Source organism: Nelumbo nucifera, chromosome 1, assembly GCF_055504915.1.
Source record: "Nelumbo nucifera cultivar China Antique chromosome 1, China Antique-T2T, whole genome shotgun sequence".
NCBI classification, from domain to species: domain Eukaryota; kingdom Viridiplantae; phylum Streptophyta; class Magnoliopsida; order Proteales; family Nelumbonaceae; genus Nelumbo; species Nelumbo nucifera.
This window is the reverse complement of record NC_142649.1, coordinates 138,386,501-138,411,268: the sequence shown is the minus strand read 5'-3', so window position 1 is coordinate 138,411,268 and position 24,768 is coordinate 138,386,501. Positions and strand designations below refer to the sequence as shown.

The window sequence follows — 24,768 nt, the reverse complement described above, 5'->3', positions numbered from 1 at the left end:
TAAGCAAGGTCCTGCATGCTGCCGAGACAAGATACCCTAATACAGAGAAGTTCACCTTTGCGCTGGTGCTGGTTGCCCTGAAGCTAAGGCCCTACTTTCAGGCCCATACCATTGTCGTCCTAACTTATCAACCCTTTCAAATTCTTCAGAAGCCTGAGATCTCAGGGAGACTGACAAAGTGGGCAATAGAGCTCAGTGAATACGACATCCGTTATGAGCCACAACCGACGACAAAAGCACAGGTTCTGGCAAATTTTATTATTGAGTGCACTTTCAGCTTGCTAGTCCCTGACGTGACTAAGCCTGCAAAAGCATCGGAGGCTTCAATCAGTGCGGCACCACTCCCAACTCGTGAGATCGTGAGCTGGGACGAGGAACCCTAGATACTCCATGTGGATGGCTCATCCAATCAAGGTGGAAGTAGAGTTGGGTTGGTACTCTATGGACCTAGTGAGGTAAAGCTGGAATATGCGCTCTGGTTTCAGTTCTAAGCTTCAAACAATGAGGCCGAGTACGAGGCATTAATAGCTGTGCTGGCACTAGCAAAGGAGGTAGGAGCTAAGCATCTCATAAACCGCAGCGACTCGCAACTAGGGGTGAACTAGGTAAACAGAGATTATGAGGCATGAGAGCTCTCCATGGTGGCCTATCTGGCTAAGGTCAAGAAACTCCTGCCCAACTTCCACTCCTGGTACCTCTAGCAAGTTCCGAAATCAGAAAACACAGAAGCTGACGCCCTCTCGAGACTAGTGAGCAAGATTGACTCGATAAAAAGAACAATTTACATAGAAGAGCTACCAAGTCCGTCAATAGAAAAAGGGGTAGAAGAGGTCGCCCACATAGAAATTACTGAGCCAAGTTGGATAGATCTGATCTTCAACTACCTGAAACATGGCACATTGCCAAAATAGAGAAATGCAGCTCGGCGGATAGAACGACAAGCAACTCGCTACATGATAGTGGGCGAGCTGCTCTACAGAAGGTCCTTCACACTGCCCTACCTACGATGCCTACGATGAACTAAAGCAGACCAAGTGCTACACGAGATTGACAAAGGGCTCTGTGGAGGACACTTGGGAGACAGGGCCCTTGTAAACTTTACAGCAAGGATATTATTGGCCCACCATGAAAGCAGACACGGCCGAGCTAGTCCAACGATGTGATAAATGTCAACGACATGCAAACATCCTACACTAACAAGTTGCTGACCTGAGATACTTAACCAGCCCATGGCTGTTTGTGTAATGGGACATAGACTTGCTGGGCCCCTTCCCAACAACGTCTAAAATTTCTTTTGGTGAAGCATAGTCTGCAGATTCGGGCTACCTAGAGTGTTGATTTTAGATAATGTGAAGCAATTTGAAGATATCAAGTTCTAGAATTGGTGCACCCATATGGTAATAAGAAAGAATTTCACCTTGATAGCACACCCCCAAGTCAACGGACAAGCTGAAGTAATCAACAAGGCCATTCTACATGGCCTCAAAGCTCAGCTTTCCCAAGTTAAGGGTTTGTTGGTGGATGAGATACCTAGCGTGCTATGGGCTTACAAAACCACTACCAAGACGGCGACAGGTGAGACACCTTTCAACTTAACATATGAGACCGAAGCAGTAATACCAACTGAAATGGAGGTACCAACGTTGCGATCTGAAGCATTCATTGAAGAGTCAAATGAAGAAGATTTACGAGTGAATCTCAACCTAGTAGAAGAAGTTAGAGACCTGGCCTACATACGAACCACAACATACCAGCAACGTGTAACTCAGTACTACAATGCCCGAGTTAAGAGACGCCAATTTAGGGTTGGTGACCTGGTACTCAGGAAAATCATGGTGCCTGATCCTGGTGTAGGAAAGCTCGACCTAAATTGAGAAGGCCCTTATAGGGTTTCAGAATCACAGGCAGGACTGTGTATGAGCTCGAAACACTTAAGGGGAAGGCAATGCTCTGGGCCTAGAATGTAGATAACCTCCGTAGGTACTACCTTTGAAGCGAAGTGTTTCGAGCTACATCCATGAGCTTGCCAAAGGTCAACTAACAGCTCAACCAAAAATCACAAGAAGCGAAATTAACAAGGTTGTAGATACAGAGGCATATTCTAACAACAGGGCAATAATCTAGCCGAGCTATTCAACATAGTGGCCAAGAGAGCAGTGCAGAAACCAGGATGGGATAACAACAACTTTTATTAAGAAAGAAAGGCCAAATGGCCATATAAGAAGGAGGCTAAATGGCCACACACAAAAAAAAAACAATAAAACAACAGAAAGTGTTCAATGGTTCAGACATTAACAGGGCAGCAGGACTCGGAAAAGCCTCCAAGAGCACACCAGCCCCCAGAATTACAGAGATACCACCACCACCACCACCAAACCAGCCAAGCTACAGGGTCGAGCTACTCGCCACCATCACCAACCTGGGCCTCCTCGTCACCTCCCTCCTCGACCTACACGACGAGTTCGTATGGAACCCTGCACACAGAGATAGAGCCGAAGTCAAGAGCGAGATATAGGGACTTTAGATAACGATGACATAATTTGAAACCTTTCCTCATTGAAGGGATACCATCCTCCACCCTCTTCTTTTCATACTCCGGGGACTACAAATAAAGAGCAACAACTTCTTCCCTAGCTCGGTGCATGTCCTGAGTACACTTCAACCACCTCTCCTCCAGCTTGCAATGTGCCTCGATCAGCTCGTGTTGTGGCTGGGTCAGCCCACGTTGCAGATTCTGGTTCATTTGGTAGAGGCGCTGATGCTTCCCCTCAGAATCGACTTGAAGTTTCTGCATCTCGGCCTAAAGCAAACCGATGTTTGCCTGCATGTTGGCTGACGGGTTGTCGAAGCCCTCAAAATTAATACTAGTCCTACAATAAAATATTTGCAGTAAAAGTGGTTCTAGGTCGAATCCCACAGGGAGCAAATCAGTAATTTCTTACACGAATGGATAAAGTAATTGTGTGGGAAAATTTAATAACTAAAATTAAAAGAATAACAAACTAAACAAACAAGAGAAAATCAATCTTACCGAATTCTGGTTCAAGGGTTCGGCTTGAATCGATTGGCCATCGATCCTAGGTACACTTCAGCATTCTCGCAATTCAAGCATTTAACCTTAGATTTATTAGGATAGCCATAATAAACCTTGTGTTTTCCTAATTCAGTTGACCAAACCCAGCATTTGATCAACACTTATCACCACTCAACTGGGTATGATAGCGTTCCATGTTAAACAGTGATAGCATTAAGATTTGTGAAAAGAGTTAAACCAAAACAACAATAATTGAGATAGCTACAATTATTGAACCTTGTTCCATCGATTCCCTTTAGGTTAAACCATGTCAATACATTGGTCAAAGGCTGTCACGAACAATTGACCCAGAAAGATATTAACCTAATTGCTACTTGTACCACTATTCGTGACAATTACGGATCAACGAAATCATGGATAGCAGTAGAAAAATCAACATTAATTCAGTTTGTCAGACTAATTAACATTAACATCCAATAAAAATGTGCACAAGAACCAATGAATACTTGAATTAAAAAGCAAGAAAATAAATTAACTACAGAACCTCACAATGACACAATCGAACATCCCCCCTTGAACCAGAAAAAGAAGCTTAGCTGCTCATGATCTGCGAAACCTCCAAGCTCTGCTTCTCCATGGCCGAACTGCTCTCTTGAGTTTCTTGACTTTCTTGATGATCTCTTGGATCTGAGAGTGAGTGATGCTAGAGCTGGTTCGCCCCCCTCTTTATATAGCCAAAGGAGATGGCTGTTTTCCAACTCCATCTAGGAGATCATCTTATCTTTAGGGAGTCTTGATCTTCTTTGAACTAATCCTATACTATCTCTTATCTAATGATCTAATCTCAATCTTCTTATCTTTCTAGGATTACATTCAAGACTTTAGATCTGATAAGACTCTATCCTTGGATATTACATTCGAAATTCGGACTCTTAACTCTTGAATTCGAGTTGGGCTGCTTTAAAACTTGGGCTGCTTCAAGGTACTTCTGCGAGTTGGGCTTAAGTTGTGAAATGGGCCTGGCTACGAACTTGCTCCGACTTTGGGCTCATTTTCGTATTTGATTCGGCCGAATCAGTCAAAACCCAAAACATAAAAGTTGTGGGTCTTCCTTTCTTCTTTCTAATGCTTCTTGAATTGTCCAATTCGGATCCGGAATTGAGACTTAGGCCCAGATTACTGATTGTCACCAAAACTATGCAAAATCACCCGATTTGCCCTATTTTCTTCCAATTGCCTTTTTATTGCCCTGAATCGAAATACAAGAGTAATGAGTGCATTTAAGTCTTAAAAAATAATGTAAAAAGATGAAAATTAGGGGACAAAAATAGAGTTCTTTTCAGTCTCATCATTGGCCCTCTCCTTCTACCCTATATGGATGTAGTCCAGCAAGATCTGGTTATAGGGTCAAGCTACTTGTCACCATCACCAACCTGGGCCTCCTCATCACCTCCCTCCTCGACCTACGTGACGAGTTCGTCTAGAACCCCGCACACAGAAATAGAGCCGAAGTCAAGAGCGAGATATAGGGACTTCAGATAACGATGACATAATTTGAAACATTTCCTCATTGATGGGATACCGTCCTCCACCCTCTTCTTTTCATACTCTAGGGACTACAAATAAAGAGCAACAACTTCTTCCCTAGCTCGGTGCATGTCCTGAGTACACTTCGACCACCTCTCCTCCAGCTTGCAATGCGCCTCGATCAGCTTGTGTTGTGGCTGGGTCAGCCCGCGTTGCGGATTCTGGTTCATTTGGTAGAGGCGCTGATGCTCCCCCTCAGAATCGACTTGAAGTTTCTGCATCTCGGCCTAAAGCAAACCGATGTTTGCCTGCATGTTGGCCCTCTCCTTATGCCCTATATAGATGTAGTCCAACAAGATCTGGATATAGGTGTTTGCCTGCAAAGAATGAAATCAGGATAAAGGATCTCGTAGAAAGGGATCAAGAAACTCAAAAAGAAGAACAAACCTAGATGATGCACTGAATCATCCGAGCTTTTGTCTCAATAGGGTCCAGCTCGCTGAATTAGTGCATATCCTTAGGGAGAAGTATCCCCTAGCTAGCCGGAGAGCTACACGCGCATTGCTCGACCAGTCTATCATTGAAATGTTAGGAACGCTAGGGATGTATGAGACATAGGGGCCGGTGCTGCTTTGTGGACATTGGCTCATCATCCCCCTCTAGGTCGACAACAGGGGGCGTACTGGCCAAAGTCCCCTCCATGGAGGAACAATGCTCAGCTTGGCACTTTTTCTGATGAGACCTCCTCTCCTTATCAATAGACATCATGGAAGTCAAGCTCGCCATACCTACAAAAAGAATAGAACCATTAGCCAAGCTGATAATATAAGGAATACCAAATGCAAATGCATGACCTGTCAAATGACCCACCTATGCAGCTCGCACCCGCCTGCACTAGCATGGGCTCAGTTAAAACCTTTTCAACCTCCACCCCCTCACAGACAAATTCCTGAAGGGCAACTCGCAACTCATCATCCTCACTCTCAATAGCATTCTATCAATTATTGTCCCAAATAGTATCCACACCCTAGCCACCATCCTTTCTGAGACAGAAGAGTCTCTTCTTCCACCCTTTAACTTTGTTAGGAAAATCAGTTAGCACCTTCCTACCACTGCAAAAAAGGAAGTTAGAAACAAAAGGGACCTGAAATCCTCTTCATGTGATCCAAGGTGGAAAAAGCCTCGAGACTCAAAGGAAAGTTACGATGGTGGAACAAGCTGATTAAGCCCACCAGAGCCCGGATCGCGTTAGGTGCGAGCTTACCTAAAGACACGCAATAATGCCTTAACACAGCCACTATGAAAGGGTGAAGAGGAAAGCGGAGACCCATGGCCATTGCCTCCTCACAGACACATAGCATTTTGGTCGTGATTCCAGTGGTAATGACCAGTCAGAGGCTCGATCCAACTAAGCATGTTGGGGATCTTGTAATGGTAGCACAGCTCGATTATCTCTTCACCAAACAGCTCGGTCGGGCTGAAGGAAGACATGGCTTGCTCAACCTCGTGCCTCTTCCCCACCATGGCACCACCACAGAATACACCGAACGAGTCCTCCCCTGAGGGACTCACTTCACCGCCCGAGTCATGGTAAAACGATTTACTCTCCACTAGACTACCAAACATGGTGAAAAGAACTTGAATACTCACCGGAAAAGATGGAAGGAACCTGAAAAAACAGCAGCGTTAGAGCTCGAACTAGTAGAAAATTGGAGCTTGGCTCGATAGACTGGTTCAGATCGCAAAATTGCAAACCTCCGACCCCTCCCAAAAACCTCCAAGAAGCTATAGTGTATGTGTGGGGACCTCAGTAGGGACCCCATACTTATAACTCGCCAAGAATGAGATTGACGGTGTGGATGCGAGTTATAGCTAGCAGAGCTGCACAAATAAGAGATCCGATGGTGTAGATTTCGAGCGCACAGAACAACCAGACTACAGCTGCCAAGGCATGCGCGGGTGCAAAATTTTGAGCGCACAAATTTAAAAATTTCACTCACGCAACGGGCACCGAGATTTAAATTTGCGCGCCCGCCAAACACTCCTCCTTGCACACACCCGAACGTCTAGATCCACGGATAGTTTGAGACACAAAGGTCCACAATGGAAAGTTATCTACAGAAGTTGCAAGAGCTCATCCACCAACTTAAGCACTTTAACATCCAGCAAATTCCTTGAGACCATACGAGCCGATGTGCTATCCAAGTATGCTAGCTCTTTGAAAACTGACCTCAGTAAGACAACATGGTTGGACACACTGGCCCAGCCGAGCATTGCACCGACAGTTCTCATCCTCCCAGTACAACATGACCCATCCTAGATGGACCCCATCGCATAGTACCTCCGAGAAGGTACACTTCAAGAAGATTGGATAGAAGCGAAGAGACTCCAGCATAGATCAGCTCGGTACTGCCTTATCCAAGGTCAACTCTACCACCGTTCACACACTCTCCCCTACTTGAAATGCCTCTCCCCATCCAAGGCAGACTACGTCCTCAGGAAGATCCACGAAGTTATCTATGGAGACCATCCCGGCGCATGCACCCTGGCACACAAGGCACTCTGGCAAGGTCATTTCTGACCGACGATGAAGCAAGATGTACAACAATTTAGCGAATTGACCGTTTGCCATTTCTGATAAAGGGCAAAGCAAATATTACTCCACAACCTTATTTGATTCATGTTATCTACATAGATATGGCTTTTAACTTATATTCCATTTCCATTTATTCATCTCTGAGATTTCCCTCCTATCTCAATAACGGAGACTGCAAATTATGTCTTTGGGAATGTGGGAAATCACATAGGGTGCATGAAGCCAACTGTTTCAGCTGCATAACCCCACCACTTTTCTGTGAAGGATCATATCCACTCATCTTATGAGCTTTCCCTTTGACCTCTGTTAGACAAGATTCATTGCCATTTTAGGTTAAACCTTTCTGTCCAGTGAATGCTCACCCATCATATTCGTGAGTGCCAAGGTACTGTGAGAAAGTCTTTCATTTTAGGATAGGCCCCTCCCACATCGGTCTATGACGCCCCTATCATCTTATGAAACATTCCAACAGATCCAGCAACAAATGGATAGCCCAATTTTATGGTGCATCTCCTCATTACTAAATGTCCCATCTTCATGTTAATGATGGAAGGCCTTTAGAGAGTTCATCACATGAATCTCCCTATCACATGCACTCATATTTCAATGGAGGGAACGAAATATCACGCCCTAGTTTAATTTAGGTCAAACCAAAGTGGCTCCCACTGGCTTTCATAGAGCCAGATTTAGATGGGCCCTAAACGGCTAGGGTTCTATACGGTTCCTCTTGGGGAGGAAGCTAGTGTGGGGCCCACCACGAAGGGAGATCATCCGATGATCTTAAGGACACCATGGCAATGATGTGCATTCAGCCATGGTGTGCGTAAGAGCCACTATCGAATCAGCATGGGCCAAGTACTTATGGCCCATGAACGTAGCACATCACACATCCATACATCACATGCATGAAATCCATAATTGATCCAATCAATTAAATAACTGTAAAACCCAAAATTAAAGTCCATATATTTTCATAATAATACTAATTAATATTATCTAGGTATATGGGCTGAACTGCAAAGAGCAGTTCGGCCCATATAGCTTTTATGCTGAATTGGGCTAAAGCAATTTTAACAGATTAAAATTGGGTTCTACAGATGTGGGTCGAATTGCATCTTGCAATTAACCATCAAATCCTCGGCCCATATTAAATATTTTAGGGCTGAGAACAGCTCCCTTCGAACCACAGATTCGGTCCAACCAGTTTAGTCCAATTTGGTTCTAATGGGTCTAGGGTTTGATGTTCAATTCAAGATTCAATTCAAGAAGATGATCTAAAATTAAATAACTGATACAAGACAATCAAGAATTAGTAGGAGGGTTGTTCGTAAGACTGCTACCCTACAAAACAAAGATTAGATCGTAGCATGCAGTTTTTAAAACTGCAAATCGCAAATGGCTGAACCCAAATCTGCGAAAATCTCTCCTCTGCATTTTCTGCTTCATCTTCGGATGAAATAAAATAGAAAACCTATTTTCTATTAATATTACATCAGAATTGAATTCCTATACATTTTGTCTAAGAATAAAAAATAATTAATTACAGACCAAAAATGAATAGAACAGTAGGTGCGCAGATTTCTTATGCCATTATAGAATTCGATCTCCACCATACAAACAGCCCAAAAAACAAGAAAAATATGTAGAACAGTTCTAAATATTATTCAGATTAATAAAGATTTAATTTCAGATCAATCGCCCAAAACTGAGAACTAATTTACTAGAAAAAACGTGAACTGCACAAATCGGGTAGAGCGCCTTCTACCCATTTGCACAGATCCAGATCTATCTTAATTCGGTTCAAGATTTGAACCTGGCTCTGATACCACTGAAAGGGATGAGAGATCCATCATATGGATGGCCGAACCCTACGGGAAGGTTAGGAAAAATTTTAAAAATTTCTCTCTCTCCTATGTGGGAATCGCATTCCCTATTTTAGAAAACCGCATTTTCAAGGGTCAATCTTGAAACCAAACCGGACCAGATCCGAAACCAAAAGGGAGTAGAGGGATATACCTGATACGGAGTAATAGTAAACCCCCAATGAATATGATGGAGGGCTATCCACCGAAGATGACATGGTGTGAGGTGAAGTAGAACCAATAGGACGATTCTTCAGCAAGAACTGAATTCTTCAGCAAGAATGTGATGGAGGGCTGGTGAGCACGACTTCAGATTGCCTCTTCTAGCAAAAGGCAATACCAAGAACTGTTCTTGATCACTCCCACTGGTGGAGATCGAACTGGGTAGGGCGGCAAGAGCAGGAACAAGAGCAGAAGACAGAAGTAGTCAAACTGTGTATCGTCTTCTCTCTTAATTCAGCAGACTATGAGATGTTTTGGAGGTTCACCCTGCTCTTCTATTTATAGCCTTAAAGAGAGGATCTCCTAATCCCATTAGGAGTTTCCTACTCCAAATCTTTTATTTGGATCTAGACTCTCTTTAAAAGATAAGGATAATCCCATATCTTATCTACAGATAAAGATCAGCCTTCCTAATCTAATTAGGAGTTTCCTGATCCAAATCTTTATTTGGATCTGGACTCTTTGAGTGGATAGGGATAATCTCTTATCCTATCTACTGATCCAAATCCCAGAACCGCCCTCATTTAATTAATCTTTTTAAGCTAGTTCGAATTGGACATTAGGCCCATTAAGTCTATGTGCTCACTTAACCTCTTAATCTGCTACCCAATTGGCTATCCTTGTATGACTGTGGGCAGATGCAAGATTAGCCCATCAGATCTTACCCTCAATGGTTTTTACACTTAACCTCTCAGCCCATAATGATCAAACACTGCCCGACAGGAGATGACCTCTCCCTCGGCTGCAAGGTACAGTGTTGCACTCTCTACTCACATGGATCCTAGGAATTAAAACCTTTTGCAAACATTTTGAAACCATAATATATATATATATATATATATACATATATATATATATGTGTGTGTGTGTGTGTGTGTGTGTGTGTGTGTGTGTGTGTGTGTCTATATAAATATATTTTGCAAAACAAATTTCAATGATTAAAATCGACTGTCGGCAGTTTTGGTTTCCATCAAAGAGAGTGCATCCCCGATCATTCACTTTGTCCAACAAAGGGGCTGATCTTGTCACTATGATCACCCACTCAGATGAATTCTCGGACTGTCCCAACATACCCAGGTTTTGACTCCCTCTAAGGATCTTACTGATTGGCATATCAAAGACAGCCCAATCTGACACCTAGTGTAGTATCATAATCGAGTATAGGGGTCAGGTGTAACATTCCAGTTTTGCCCATTTATCTCCAAGGTCCAGGGCAATACTAGAATTTTGGTCCGGTTCAGGGTTTCAACAAAACCCACACTGCATGTACCTCAGGTCTCACCTTGGCAACTGAGAAAAACCACCCCAACCTACTTGGCGGCACATCAGTGTCAGCCTTGGTAAGATAAATCTCCCTAGGTTTATGCAACAGCCTTGGCAAGATAAACCATAATAACATGAATCAAATATGTACTTTATTCATTTACATTAAATGTCATAATGTACATCATTCTGATTGGAGCTAAGGGCATACACTGTCTAACAAGACACCCTTCAGCCTGACCTATGGAGCTAAAGCTATGGTACCTATAGAGATTGGCTCTCCAACCCTCTGGACCAAGTCTTCAATGAAGACTAGAACGATGATGACCTCTACGTAGAGTTAGACCCGATCGAGGAAGCCCGGGACCGAGCACATGTCAAGATGGTAGCACAACAACAGAGGATGGCAAAATACTACGACACCAAAGTCAGAAGACCTGAATTCATGATAGGTAACCTCGTCCTCTACTAAGTCATAGTGCCCGCACCTGGGGAAGGCAAGCTCGGACCAAACTGATAAGGGCCATATAGGATCACCAAAGTTCTTGGTTCGGTCACCTATAGGCTCGAAGACCTTAATAGCCGACCAATATTGAGGAGTTGGAACATAGGAAACCTTTGGATGTACTACCAATGATTCGATGATAATAAAGAGCACCTTGTTCAAGCAAAGTGTTGATTGCCCGACACACCACATGCACGCACACTGCACAGCACACGCACCACTACACGAGCACCATGCTACATGATTGCGCTACATGACCGAGCTACATGACCGTGCTACACGATCGAGCTATGTGACCACACTACAAAGCCAAGCTACAAAACCACACTATGCATCAATGCAACACATGTGCAGCTCGATACAACTCACTAACTCGGTTGACCTCCGAACGGCTTGAGCCCACAACATATAGCTCAGCAGCGTATTGCCGACCAATTTGACTCAGCTGACCTACGAATGTCCTGAAACCACAACGCATAGCTCAACAACATATTGCCAACCAACTTGACTCGGCTGCCCACTGCCTGAGCCTAAAGTGGAGAAGAACGCCCCCATCCATCAAGGCCTGAGGACAATCAATCAAACTCCGCTCACCTACCGACTAAGTCTGTCAAAGCTAACCGAGCAACGACTAGACCTTGAACGGCCCCAAAGGCTCCCGATACCGGAAACTGAGCATCCCAAAGATGAGAGATGGAAATACACTCCCGCATCACCAGTTGGAGGCTGAAGATCTTGGCCAACTCGCACCTCAACCAAGACAAGGCCAAGGAACCCGAAAAATATAAAAGAAAAAGAGTAAAAATGATTGTAAATAAGTTTAGAACCTGAAAATTTCATTAAGTTAAATAGCTAGTACAACAGATGAAAGCTTGACATAACGAGCCATTATAGGAACAAAAAAGAAAGAGAAAGGAACCCGCAACAGTTCAATCTGCGAAAGGGAGATTAGCAGTCTTGTTACCACCATCTTCATCATCATCACCGCCTCCTCCCTCCTCATCAACAAGATCATCTGAGGCTAGGGGCGTTTCATCGTCGTAGGCCTCCTAAGTTTGCGCAACATCAGCTAGCTCGGGATAGTGGTGTATTGCTTTCCGTCGAAAGGAAGCCAAAGCATATTAATCCATGTCCTGCTGAAGCTCCACCGAGCCCTTGTACCGCGCCACTGCCTCCTCGGCGGCCTCTTGCTTCAGCCGCTCCCTTTCTGCTCTCAGTTCGTTGATCTCATGCTTCAAGCCACGAACTAACTCCACTTTCTCGACCAATTGAGCCTTCAGCTCGCCCACCTCCTTCTCTACTGCAGCAGTTCGCTCCCCAGCTGCTTGAAGCTCGGCTAGTGGTGCCTTCAGCTACAAGTACTTGGAATGCTCCTTCTCGTACCACCGCTGCAACTCACGAAGGCGTTCAACCACAGCAATGAAAGCACTTAAGTACGAACTCACCTAAGCCGTAGCCTGAATGAGTGAGCACTCTAAGGTGCTATTCTCGGTATTCCCAGCCTCTTCAGTGATATAGGCCATCATCATCCCGCGGAGCAGTTGCTCGAGAACCTCGGGGGTCTCCAGCTCGTTCCGGCTGCGGATCGTCCAGCGCGGCACATGAATATTGGAGCTATTGCTCCTCACTTCAACTTGCGAAGGAAAGGCAGCCTGGCAAGCTTACCTGGCATCCACAACCACAACGTCCTCATCATCATTCCCCTACCGCTGACCCCGTTTTTGGCAACAAGGTTTCCTCTCGGAAGACCTCGGAGGAGGAACTACCTCGGGACGGACCTGCGATGCCGTGCTAGCCCGGTTCTACCTCTAACGATTCTCCTTCATCCGATGTATGATTTCCTCTTCACTTGCCACTTCTACACCTACACCGTAGAAGCACGATAATAAGTACAAGATCATAGAAGCAAAGAAAGTACAGGCAAATAAAGCAACGAAAAGGATAGACCAGCCACCCTACGCATCAACCCACCGAGCATCAACATCTCCGAGCATGCATACGCAGCTATGTCTATCTCGTGGATCATGCTTAGAGCCGACATTTCCTCCCAAACATGGCAGCCCTAGGCTCAGTTTGGAAGGAGAACAATTACAAATATGTGGAGTGCAAAACTTATTATTTTTGTATTATTATGTATGTATTTGCACTACACATATTTGTATTTATATTCCTTCCAAATAGAGCCTAAATGAATCAATGGAGACATGGTTCAAGTGCAAACCAGCACCTACCTTCTCTAAACCAGCATTATTGAGTGCAGACCAAGGCAAATTGTGACAGTAAGATGGGCCTAAAAGTTGGAAAATTGGCCCAATACAATCCATTAATAGACCTCAAACTCAGAGGCTGGCCTAATTCCTTCCATAATTACATTACCTTGTTCCTTCTGATGAGAGCAGATTTGGTCCTCCACTAACATCATGACACATGGCATCTCAGAACAGCTAGATGACACCCCGGCACCACCGAGGCAATGACTTGCCTTAGCCAAAATGATGGAGTCTCACTTGGTGACCTGCCTTCACCGACCAAGTGGAAACCTAACTGGCGACCTCATCCACAACTCAAGGCGGCTAGCAACACCTCGTCTAGGGCCGACTTGTGATACCTCGTCAGTACCGGCCGAAGTGACCTCGATGTGAGGAGCAACCTCCCTCGAGGGCTTGTTTACTTGATTGAGGTCTAGGTGACAACCTGCGAGACGTGCTCACCAACCAGTTCTGCATGCATCCCATCACTCCTAGGTCTCTCAAAAGTTGGCCACCACATTGAATGTTTCAGAGGAAACCTAATAAGGTGCAAAGACTGGCCTACGTGCATGACTACCTCCGAGGACTTTAGACCAGTTAGGCATGACCTCCTGAAGATCTCGGACGCCATGCGTGAAGCCCACGCCAAACATCACCTATATAAGGGCATCAACCCCAACGTCACAAGGTACACGCGATTTATTGCTCACTAGCCTACTTGCTATCAAGCTTTCAGCTCACACACATAGAGTACTAACTTAAGCATCGGAGCGACTACACCTGGTAAGCCACCCTGGGTCCTCTGAGCCCTGCTTCCTTGCAGTTTGATCGGTCAACTATGAAACCGACGTCTGAGCTGCCCTCCAGCTAGTTGCATCCAGATCGCGCTTCATCAATTGGTGTCGTCTGTGGGAACCCCAACAAAAAGCTAATGTTTCACCTTCTAGTTTTTGCCTTTATCAACTCAATGGGATATTCAAGCAACACCAACATCAACAACAAAGAAGTACCAGTCACTGGGGGGCAAGAGTAGTCCGTGGTGAACCTTGAGATCCCCTCTATGACAATCAGGCAGTTCACTATGCCCTTAGCATTTCCTGGAGTAGTAGCCATGCCAAACCCAATACTCCCATTGCCCCAAGTAAACATGTTGCTACCTCATGAGAACGCCCCTCTCCCCACAGTAGAACCATCAGCGGTTCCCACCGGAATTGACACGTGACAGTTTTATGAGCTAGTACAATGTGTTCGAAGCATGAATCTCCAGATGTGAGCGTTGAAGGAGAAGTTTAGTGCATTCATGCTGCCACAGAACAATTAGTAGCAGAACGACCTAAACAACCAACAGTACGGCAATAGGCACCCCGGAGTGAGGCCACCCCCGCAGGTCGAGCCCTTCGTGGTTCCTGTGGGAGTTGACGGCCAACAGATTATGGAGCAGCCCTACCGATCTCAACTCATTCTATATTCACACTCAACGGTAATCAGCCCAGACAAACCTTGTTAGCTCTGTTCGCAAGGTTGCCTCTATAGGTCGGGCCCTTCTTGGCTCCCATGGGAGTCGACAACCAATAGATTGTGTGGTCGCCTTTGCAGGTCGAGCCTTCCAAAGTTCCCGTGTGAGTCGGTGACCTACAGTTAGTAGAGCTGCCCCCGCAAGTCAAGCTCCCTATGGCTTATCGCAGGAGTAGACAACCAGCGTTTCTAAGGGCTGATGCAGTGTAGTCATGGCATCGATCTACGGTCCAACGCCGATAGTAACATACATATTGACAAAGCTATCACAACAAGGCAAAAATATGAATGACTAGCCCGGGTGAGCTTCATCGATTTGTCCCAGATTGTCTTCCAGCCTGAACTGCGAAGCCTCACTACTGATTGAGCCCTTCATGGCTCCTGTGAGAGTTGGAAGTGAATTGAATGTGGAACCGGCCTCACAAGTTGATTCTTTCATGGTTCCCGTAAGAGTAGAAGACCCATTGACAGAAGAGCCACCCCCTCAAGGTGAGCCCCCCATGGATCTAGTAGGAGTGGGAGGCCAATAGTTCTAGGAGCAGGTGTAGTACATGTATGGCATGGACTTGTTAGCACCTACATAGGGAAGCCAATCCCACGTGATGGCATAGATGCAACCACCTTTAAAGCTACTACATAATGACCATCCACTTTGGCGACTTGGTCAAATTGAGCTCTAAGGGAAAGCCATGCTGCTTTTTAGCTAAGGCCCCCTCAAGCCAACCTCGAAACACAACAGCAACAGGTAGGCCAATCTAAGCAGGTCGGCCCCTCGTTTATCTAGCTCGACACCACTATCACTACTACGCTTAAATCGATCTCAAAGGATGTTGGCATCTCATCGCCGACCTTGGAAAAGAAAAAGAAGAGAAAAAAGAGAAGCGGAGTAAAGGAAGACTAGTTCGCTTTCAGCACCACGACATACATGCAAACTTGGTCGATTTCTTCACAGTCATCCCCCACCTCAGTTTCAGGCTCCACATTGACCTTGTCAGTTGCTCCTTCGAGGACCGACGTGACAGACATTTCATTGTAGTCTACATAAGTACAGCAACTTGACAACGTAGTCACGCAGATGGAAGCCCCTCTTGAGAACGACATGACGAACTTCACTCTTGAGGTATTTGGCTGAATTGCAGAACTCCTTGAGGTTGCATCCCAAGTAAGGTAGATGTCCTCGGGGTGCTTGCTCTACCTCTCCTCGAGCAGATGAGTTTGCTCCTATGCTCGGATAATCAAGACGATGAAGTCCTGTGTAAGACTGCATTTAATCCTTAAGGCTTCCGACTTAGGGAGCAAATTGGACCGGCATTTACAAGCTCATTGAACCAGTCATTCTGGACCAAAAAACCTACAACAAGCTACTCCCTTTGCTGAGCTGACCACAGCTCAGGAGTGAAGGGCAATTGATGAGGGAAAATTTGGTCCTCCATTGACATCATGGCACATGGCATCTTGGAACAACTAGATGACACCCCGGCACAACCTCGGCGATGACTTGCCTTAGCCAAAATGATGGAGTCTCACATAGCGACCTACCTCCGCCGACCTGGTGATCTGCCTCCGTCGACTTGGTAACCTGGTGGAAACCTAGCTGGTGACCTCGTCCACAACTCAGGGCGGCTAGTAGCACCTCGTCCAGGGCCGACCTGTGATACCTCATTAGTACTGGCCGAAGTGACCTTGACGTGAGGAGTGACCTCCCTCGAGGGCTTGTTGACTTGATTGAGGTCCAGGTGGTGATCTACGAGGCGTGCTTGCCGACCAATTCTGCATGCATCCCGTCACTCCCGGGTCTCTCGAAAGTTGGTCACCACACTAAATATTTCGGAGGAAACCTAATAAGGCGCAAAGACTGGCATACGTGTACGACTACCTCTGCGGACTTCGGACTAGTTAGGCACGACCTCCCAGAGATCTCGAACGCTATGCGTAAAGCCCATGCCAAACAACACCTATATAAGGGCATCAATTCCGACGTCACAAAGTATACGTGATTTATTGCTCACTAGCCTAATTACTATCAATCTTTCAATTCGCACACATAGAGTACTAACTTAAGTATCAGAGCGACCACACCGGATAAGCCACCCACAAGGTCCTTTGAGCCCTATTTCCTTACAATTCGATCAACCAACTAAACAGTCAACGTCCAAAATGCCCTCCAACTAGAGCATCCACATCGCGCTCCATCACCTTTCATAATTACATTTCTCTCTGTTCTATTTCTAACCGGAGTGGAGACCTCTGACTCAAGGCTGAAACTTTTTGCTTTAAATTATATTATTATTTAAAGGGAATGGGTTTGCTGGCCGAGTGAACCAGGCAATGGTTAGGGTCATTGGGTGGTATACCGGTATGGTACAAGTTAGAAGAACAAAGCTAGAGGATTGGATTTTGTTGGCTCAGAGCCTCAGACTTAAATCACTACTGTCTGTTGATTGGTTGATTGGACTGGCTTCAGGTGAATGGACCTGGAAAAGATGCTATAGAGGTTGGTGGAGGAGTTAATGTTATATTAATGAAAATGTTATCGTTTATTGCCAGTGGGAAGATTCGTATTTAATAATGTCTGACTAACATCTGTGTCCATCAAAAAAGAATCTTCAATTGTAATCAAATCGATACAATAATAATATTATTTACTAATATTTGGAACATTCAACGATTAGTATCTCTTGGAAAGTGGCCCAATCATGGTGGAGTAGTGTAGGCTGGCTGCCTGGGGAAACGAATGCATTGGGAATCACGGGAGCCTAGACAACTTTGGATTGGCATTTGGATTTGGCTACATCATCTAACCATGCCGCTGAAATGGGAGACGGTCACTTATGTAGAAAAGACAACACTAGAACCAACATGAGCAGAACCTTTTCTCGATGTTCCCCCACGGCCCCTTCCTTTAAAAACCTCAAATCAATTTTAATGGTTGGCCGATGAGTGAATAATGATGCCTCCTCCAGCCCTCACCCCTTAATGGGCCAAGTAGGGTACCAAAGGATGGGACTAGGACCGGATCCAGATCGTACTAAATTATTGGCCGGGTTCAAGTTGGAATTTGGGAACCCATTTCGCGTTCAATATGGATATGGGTACTGGCACCGTGGACTGTGGACCATCATTCAATTCAAGTGGTCCTCGAAGAAGCAGTTGACAGTTAGCAGCTCTCTTCTAAAAAATTAAAATCATGATGAGAGGCTCATCCCCGCATCATCACGAGTCATGATTCATGAGGACGGATTCCTCGTGATTGAAGCCCTAACAGGCCACAACCACAACAATTTATCTGAACCCGATAGAAGGTGTGAGGCTGTTAGCCCAGCCCACCGTTAAGCAGTGGTTTCAACTTTTAATGGGGGATGCGGGATGCCCACACTGTACGAGTCATCCAGACCCAGCTAGGCAGCCATGACTCATGAGCTGCTGCTTCTCAGGCTCAGATGCGACGTGACCCATGTAAATGTAATTCGGACCTAGGACCACACCATTACATTAAATGGATTCTTGATATTTACTTTTGACCGTTATTAATATATATATAAATATATCCATATCAATTTGTTGCTGCGAAAAGATGGCTATTAAATAATCCACTTGTTGCCCGAGTTCTCAGTCAAAGTAAGTGAGAAAGGCCCAGGATACAAGATGGGTATGTAGGTTTTGAGAAGATCCAATGGTTATTGTGCTCTCGAAATTCATATTCGTTAAAACCTTATCATATTGCATATTGGTGTAAGGAATTGGAATGCATCCATTGAACTAGCAGTTGTGGCCCGATTGTAATTGGGCCGAACGTGGATTTACTTCCTACCTGGACCAAAATGATTTAAATATATTATATATTATATTTATTAATAAAATTAGTCTTAATTTTGTACTTTTACTGAAAAGTCATAGGTTTAAGTTTCATATAATTTTTTTTTTAATTTATTTTGTTTTTGTATACAATATCAAGATCTTTATTTTATTAATAATTTCTAATATTTTGATCGTTTTAATTAAATATATTAGTTCTATTCAATATCCAATTTCAATTTCATTGTATAAAATTCAACTTGAATTTCAATATTGATGAATTAAATTTGGATTTAGGTATATTGGATTTCTTCTTTCTTTTTCCTTTTCGGTTCCATTAGGCTAACTCATAACCCCCCACTAGGGATGTTTACATTAAATGTCAAACTGACTAAACCGACCAAATCAGTCCGACCCAATCCGAGTTGGTCGGTTTTTCAAAATCACTGGTCAGTTTCGATTTGTATGAAAAAATAAATCGACAACGTGTTTCGGTTTCGTTTTTCATGTACAAAAACTGAAGCCAAACCGAACCAAACCAATCCTATATTTTTAAGTAATCATTAATTCTTATATATTAAATGTTCATATATTTTATTTGTGTTTTGTTTGAACTTTAAAAAAATTGGTTATTTTTGATAAAAACTAAAAACATAAAACCAATACAAATATAATAAAATGGTACAATATTTAATTCAGTTTTGTATAAATTCAAATATATATTGATAAAAAAATCAGTTTTGCACAAAAAGTTAATCAATTTAAATATATATGTTGGTTTTGCATAAAATTAAAAAGAAATAAACTTAAATATAAATAGATATTTAGATATAGATATTTTAGTTTAAAATATATATGAAAACTGACTAAACCGATAAATCAACCCTTCTTATTTGGGTCGGTTTTGCTTTAGGGTCAGTCAGTTTTGATTTAGTCAATGAATAAACCAATTAGGTTGGGTCAATTTTGCTTCAGGGTCAGTTAGTTTCAATTTAGTTAACAAATAAATCAACTAGGTCAGGTCGGTTAAAAAAATGACTCAAACCGATCCAACTTCGACCCATAAACACCCCTACCCCCACCCACCCAACTCATAGCCCCTACAACTGTAGTGAAGGCGGGATTCAATTCCAACTCTGTGCTACAAGCAGCTAAAGACCTTATTAAGTAAGCTAGTTGGCACCTTCATATTGGATTCGACAAATTCATTTCGAGCCCCAAGTAAATGCAGTTGAAGAGGGAAGGGCCATTTTAGAAAGTACATGTAGAAAAGAGGAAACACATTGCAACTGTGTATTAGGTTTTGTAACCATCCGCAGGGCCACAATATCGGGTTAGTGGGGACGCATCTTGGAGATGGAAAATAACCCTAGTGGGGACCATGAAGATCTTGTTCTGAGATTGATTTAATATGGACCACTTTTTTAATATATAGGTGTCGGGGTTTTAATACAAAAAATGAAATTTAAGTTCAGTTTGGGAAGACTATAATTACAAATATATAACATACAAAACCTTATATTTTATATTATTTTATATTGTTAAATCTTATATTTACATATGATGAAGGGTGATTTGGCTCTCCAATAATATCGTACCACATGGCAATTTCGAATCACTTTATAATACCTCAACATGACATATAGCCGGACCTCGCCCGATTAAATTAGCCTAAGCCAGTCTCTATGAATTGGACCTCGACCAATGGAAGAGGTAGAGACCCCTCAGCAATAGTCTAGAACACACCACCTCGAAGGCATAAGTCGATGATTCAAGGCGATCGACTTGGGCAATTAACAACCTACATGGTTAGCTAATCTTTAGGGTACCAATCTACGTGACGTGTTCAATCTCATCCATTCTTCTTGCCTATCGGTTTCTAAGCACACGGCGACATATTGCCTATTTAGCGGTTATGAACCTGATTTCATCCGCTTTGCAAAAAGCCGGATGAGGATCATCGCGATGCCAATACGGTGTGCCTCGAAGATAATGAGCTGATAAGGCTCATTGTTCCGCTATATCTGGAATACACCACTCGAACCACCAATACCAACATAAAAGGACCTTCAAACCTTTCACAAGGGTACGTGTAAAATAGTATGCACATAAAGTCTCTCTCTCATTGCTCTCTACTCTCTCTGTCTTATAGATCCAGCTGCCAACCTCAGCGCACTCGCGTCCGAACTGTCTTCCGGTAAAAAATCAAAGCGGGATTGAGCCCCATCAACTCGTACATATTTACATTTACTCTTTCCAGATTGAGCCATACTTTAGATATCTTCATGTTGGCCACAAAACCCTATCTAAAAATCCTCCAACCCCTTTTGATCTTTGTTTCTGAATATATTGTTTTCCTTTATTATTTTATTTTTTGGATTTTGTAAAGATGGTGAGATTGTATGCACCCCGTAAGGTGGGCTACATGATACGGTTAATACCCTGTAACTTTCTTAGTTAATTAATAAAATTTAAAATAACCATCCTCCATCCAGAGTAAAATTAGAGATATAGAATAACATTAGGTGAACACACTGATTAAACATAACTCTAATTTACATTTGACAATTGGGCCAAAAGAAAGGAATACAACATATAGGTAGCAATGGAAGGAGGGAACTAACCTGTGTTTCGTTTGAAGGAAAAAGTAGAAACATCTTTACAGACCTTGTATAGATTTTTTATCTTTCCCTCCAAACCAAACATAGTCTAATGAATGATAATCTTTTTCTAATTCCAATAAGGGCATTTTATATTTTTATGACGCATCTAGCGGCACTTTGAATCCAATACATTTGAAATTTAAAAAAAAAATTAAATAGGTACTAAATAAACCTATTGAGCTGGGAATCCTTAATATCCAAACACACACAAGTTGAAATGAGCGAAAAACGAGATGCCTTCCCTCTTTTTCTTCTTCCCCACCTCCGGAAGCCTAGCAATGGTCGCTGCAAACATGTCCCTGCCTTTCCCTTTAAGTTTTAAAACAAACACAAAATTGAAAACATTTTCATAATTTTCGACTATTCGTATGGGGGTCATCTCTATTTCTGTCGCTGGTGTCTCAATTCCGTTCGTCGTTTCGAGGGGGATGGTTCTCAGCTCACGGTCTTTTTTATTTATAGCATGCGAAGGTCACGCTCTTCGAAAATAGCGTGGCGTGATCCATTACACGTGCGTAAATATTCATGCAAATCACACGTTTAATGGAACTTGACTGAAGACAAGTGCACAATAAGTTCAAATCAAACAAGTGGAGCAGATCCCGACTCGGTAAGAGTGCGTATAGTTGGACTTTTACGGCAAGAATGGGTCTTAACTCTCAACCTGTCTTCACCTTTCACTCCCGATTCCGGCCCGACACGTTAATGGCGTATCCTTCGACGTTACACTGCGCTCAGGGAAGCCACGTACCTTCTCATTCTCCTGTGACTCCTGTCCTACCATAACATCTTGCGCGCCATTTTTTAGGGATAAGTCGATTTGGTTTAATTGCTAATTCGTTTATTTATCTTTTCCGTTCCCACGTTGACCGTAGAAGAATGCCACCAGTTAGTACACGGATATTTTACATTTTAAGAATTAAGACTATAATAAAAAAATAGTAAAAGAAAAAATAAATTTTGATTTCTCGAGGAAATTATTGATATTTTATTTTTTAACTGCCAACCACAAAAGAAACAGTGATAAACTCTCCGCCCAAAACGGGAACGGAAATTCAACCCTCTCCCACACTCCCTACGTCCCTATCCTAGTCGTCCATTTCAAAGTTCGGTTTTGTCTTTTTTCGTCACTACATAAATCGATGAAATAAAAAAAAAAAGAAAGACCTTTCATTTGTTCTCTTTTTTTTCCCTTACTTTTCATCTTGTTTTCCTTTTTGTTTTGGTGGAATTGGGAGATAAACTGTCGTGTACGTGATGGGGCAGCAGTGATTTGGTTTCGGGAGAGTATCACACACTCTCGTAGACTGTTTTCTTTTCTTTTCAATCCATGGTGCTGCTGATGTCGTTCCCTGGATGAGTTATGCTGTTGTACCAGATTATTTATCAGGAATTCAGCACTGCTGTATCTGTGAAAGCTGGAATGCATTATCGTTGCAGAAATCGCTCAACTTTCGCCGCTTGATGTCTCTCTCCGCTGTTTTTATAGTAGGAGTGGCGATGGAGATGGAGGAGCCGGTCTTCTCGCTTTCCGAGCTCGAGTAGTATTGGTCAAGCACGTTGACTGGCGTGTCCGAGCTCGAAACCATATCAAATACCGACTCGTAGCCATCAATCACTATATCTTGCATCATTCTGCAACAATCGAACAGGTTCTCCTGTAACCAAGGGAAAATAACAAAATGGATTTTAAGAGGAGTTATAAAGAACACATCTCGTTTGTCCTTTTTTTTAAGGAGAAGAATAAAATGGGAAAGTGCTTACTTTATTTACGTATACACAAGAGGAAATCTCTTTTTTAAAGCAAGGGAATTGCAAGGGAAAGAACTCGTGGGAAGCAGAGAGAACTGCCGCTGCTGCAACTATCGATGGCTTGAACTCTAAAAGTTTGATCTCTGTATAAGCAATAGGAGAGATTGTAATGATCCAATTGAGAATTACTCCGACGTACAATTACGAAAGAAATATTTCTATATGCAATAACGTTATTTTGATTTACCGTTTTGAGCTTTAAAGATAATCTCTGTTGCTCTAGTTTTCAGATCATGTATCAGAGGCGGTTCTTTGATTTTGAATAGAGAAAGGAAGTAACAAATAAAGGAGAAGGGCGTTATCGAGCGCATTCTCCACTTGAGAGCTCCGAGTATCAGGAGCTCCATTCGCTGTATTGTTTGCGTGTCGAAGATGAATCCTTCTTCCCTCTGTTTCACAAATCGGTGACTTCTTTTAATACTGATAGCATTTAGTAAATGTATAGAGTTTGATTCGATTAATGAACGGAATAAAATGACAAATAGGACAAAGATAGAAAGAAGGAAATAAGAAACAAAGTGTATTCTTTTACCTGGAAATCAGTCAGGGAGAACTCTGTTTTCTTCATTTTCGCTGCAAGGGAAAGGCAAGACATTGCGACAAGCCTCAGGATCCACGGCTTTCCTTTCTGCAACATCAAGATCGCTTAGATCTTCAGTGGATCGAACCGATGACGAGTGAAAATGCTTTATGAGTGACCACAGCATAAATAACAGAAGAGGGAGAAAAATAAGATACACTAGAAACTTGACGAACTTATCTTTTACTTACCGGCATTCCTTGTCCGGAGATGAATCGATCGAGATAATTGATAGCGAGATATGTTATGAACGGATCAAAGTTGCTGGAGAATTGAGCCTGAAAGAAAAGAAGAAAAATATCCTATTTCACAGAATGAATAACAAGAAAAATGTCTCTTCTTTAGCGTTTCCTACCTGTAGGATCAAAGAAATAATCTCTCGTCGGACCGAGATATCAAAATCTCTGGTTTTGAAGCTCCGGAAGTAGTTCTCACAAGGCATATGATCTGATTCTGCAGCAAAAAGCGCCGGAATGGTATCGGCCTGGTGTTCTTCCAAGCTCGTTAATGGATTCTCAAGATCAAACTCGTCCATATATAGATTCTGTTACTTACAGTTATCCGGTTCAGAAGCTTTGACGAAAGAAGACAAGATCAGTCATTGGCTATAGAGAGACACTTCAATCTTCTCTTCTCAAAAGAAACTCAAGCGTCGAACCTATCTTTCCTCTCTCACTCTATTCCCTCTCTAACACCCTTTTATCATCATCATCATCATCAGATTCATCTCCCTCTCTCTCTCCAAGGGTGCTCTCCGTGAAGGAAAGTCGAAAGTGAAGAATTTATATCGTCCTTCACTCTCTGTCTAATACTTTCTTCCTTTTTCTTTTTGAGATGTCGGAGAACAGCTATAGTCGTCTCTGTCAATGCAATGGATACGAGAAATTTTGCCCCACAATTTCTCGGAACATTGTACGTCTCGAGGGAAATCAAAATTCTATATTAACAATTAAAATTATATTTATCGGAATCTAAATTCCAAACCTGTTGTTATGTCCATTGAAATTTTACAAATTAAATGATAAATGATTGGTGTTTAATTTCTCTCTCCTATCTAAGCTTGGTCAAAATCTCCCGAGATTATTTTCTATTTTGTTCTGCGTGGAGCATTTAAGTATGAAAATACACGTGTACTACAAACAGTG

At 43.0% G+C, this 24,768-nt stretch overlaps 2 protein-coding genes across 2 annotated transcripts; one reads left to right on the top strand and one right to left on the bottom strand.

Moving 5' to 3' along the window:
• Positions 1-1,394: 1,394 nt before the first annotated feature.
• On the top strand, positions 1,395-1,874 carry LOC104612286 (uncharacterized). The gene has a single exon (XM_010279668.1). The coding sequence runs from the start codon at positions 1,395-1,397 to the stop codon at positions 1,872-1,874; it is 480 nt and encodes a 159-aa protein (XP_010277970.1).
• A 20,321-nt stretch (positions 1,875-22,195) lies between these two features.
• Positions 22,196-24,381, bottom strand: CYCD6;1 (Cyclin D6;1). Its single transcript, XM_010279588.3, has 6 exons — positions 23,979-24,381; positions 23,815-23,901; positions 23,576-23,671; positions 23,231-23,432; positions 22,996-23,126; positions 22,196-22,889 (listed from the first exon to the last, which is right to left on the bottom strand). Exons 1-6 carry the CDS (start codon positions 24,156-24,158, stop codon positions 22,626-22,628), a joined length of 960 nt encoding a protein of 319 aa, XP_010277890.1. The 5' UTR covers positions 24,159-24,381; the 3' UTR covers positions 22,196-22,625.
• Between the last annotated feature and the right edge of the window lie 387 nt (positions 24,382-24,768).

What these genes read in the sequence shown, in the direction of transcription:
- LOC104612286 (XM_010279668.1), top strand. Translation starts at nt 1,395, where the DNA reads ATGGTAATAAGAAAGAATTTCACCTTGATAGCACACCCCCAAGTCAAC.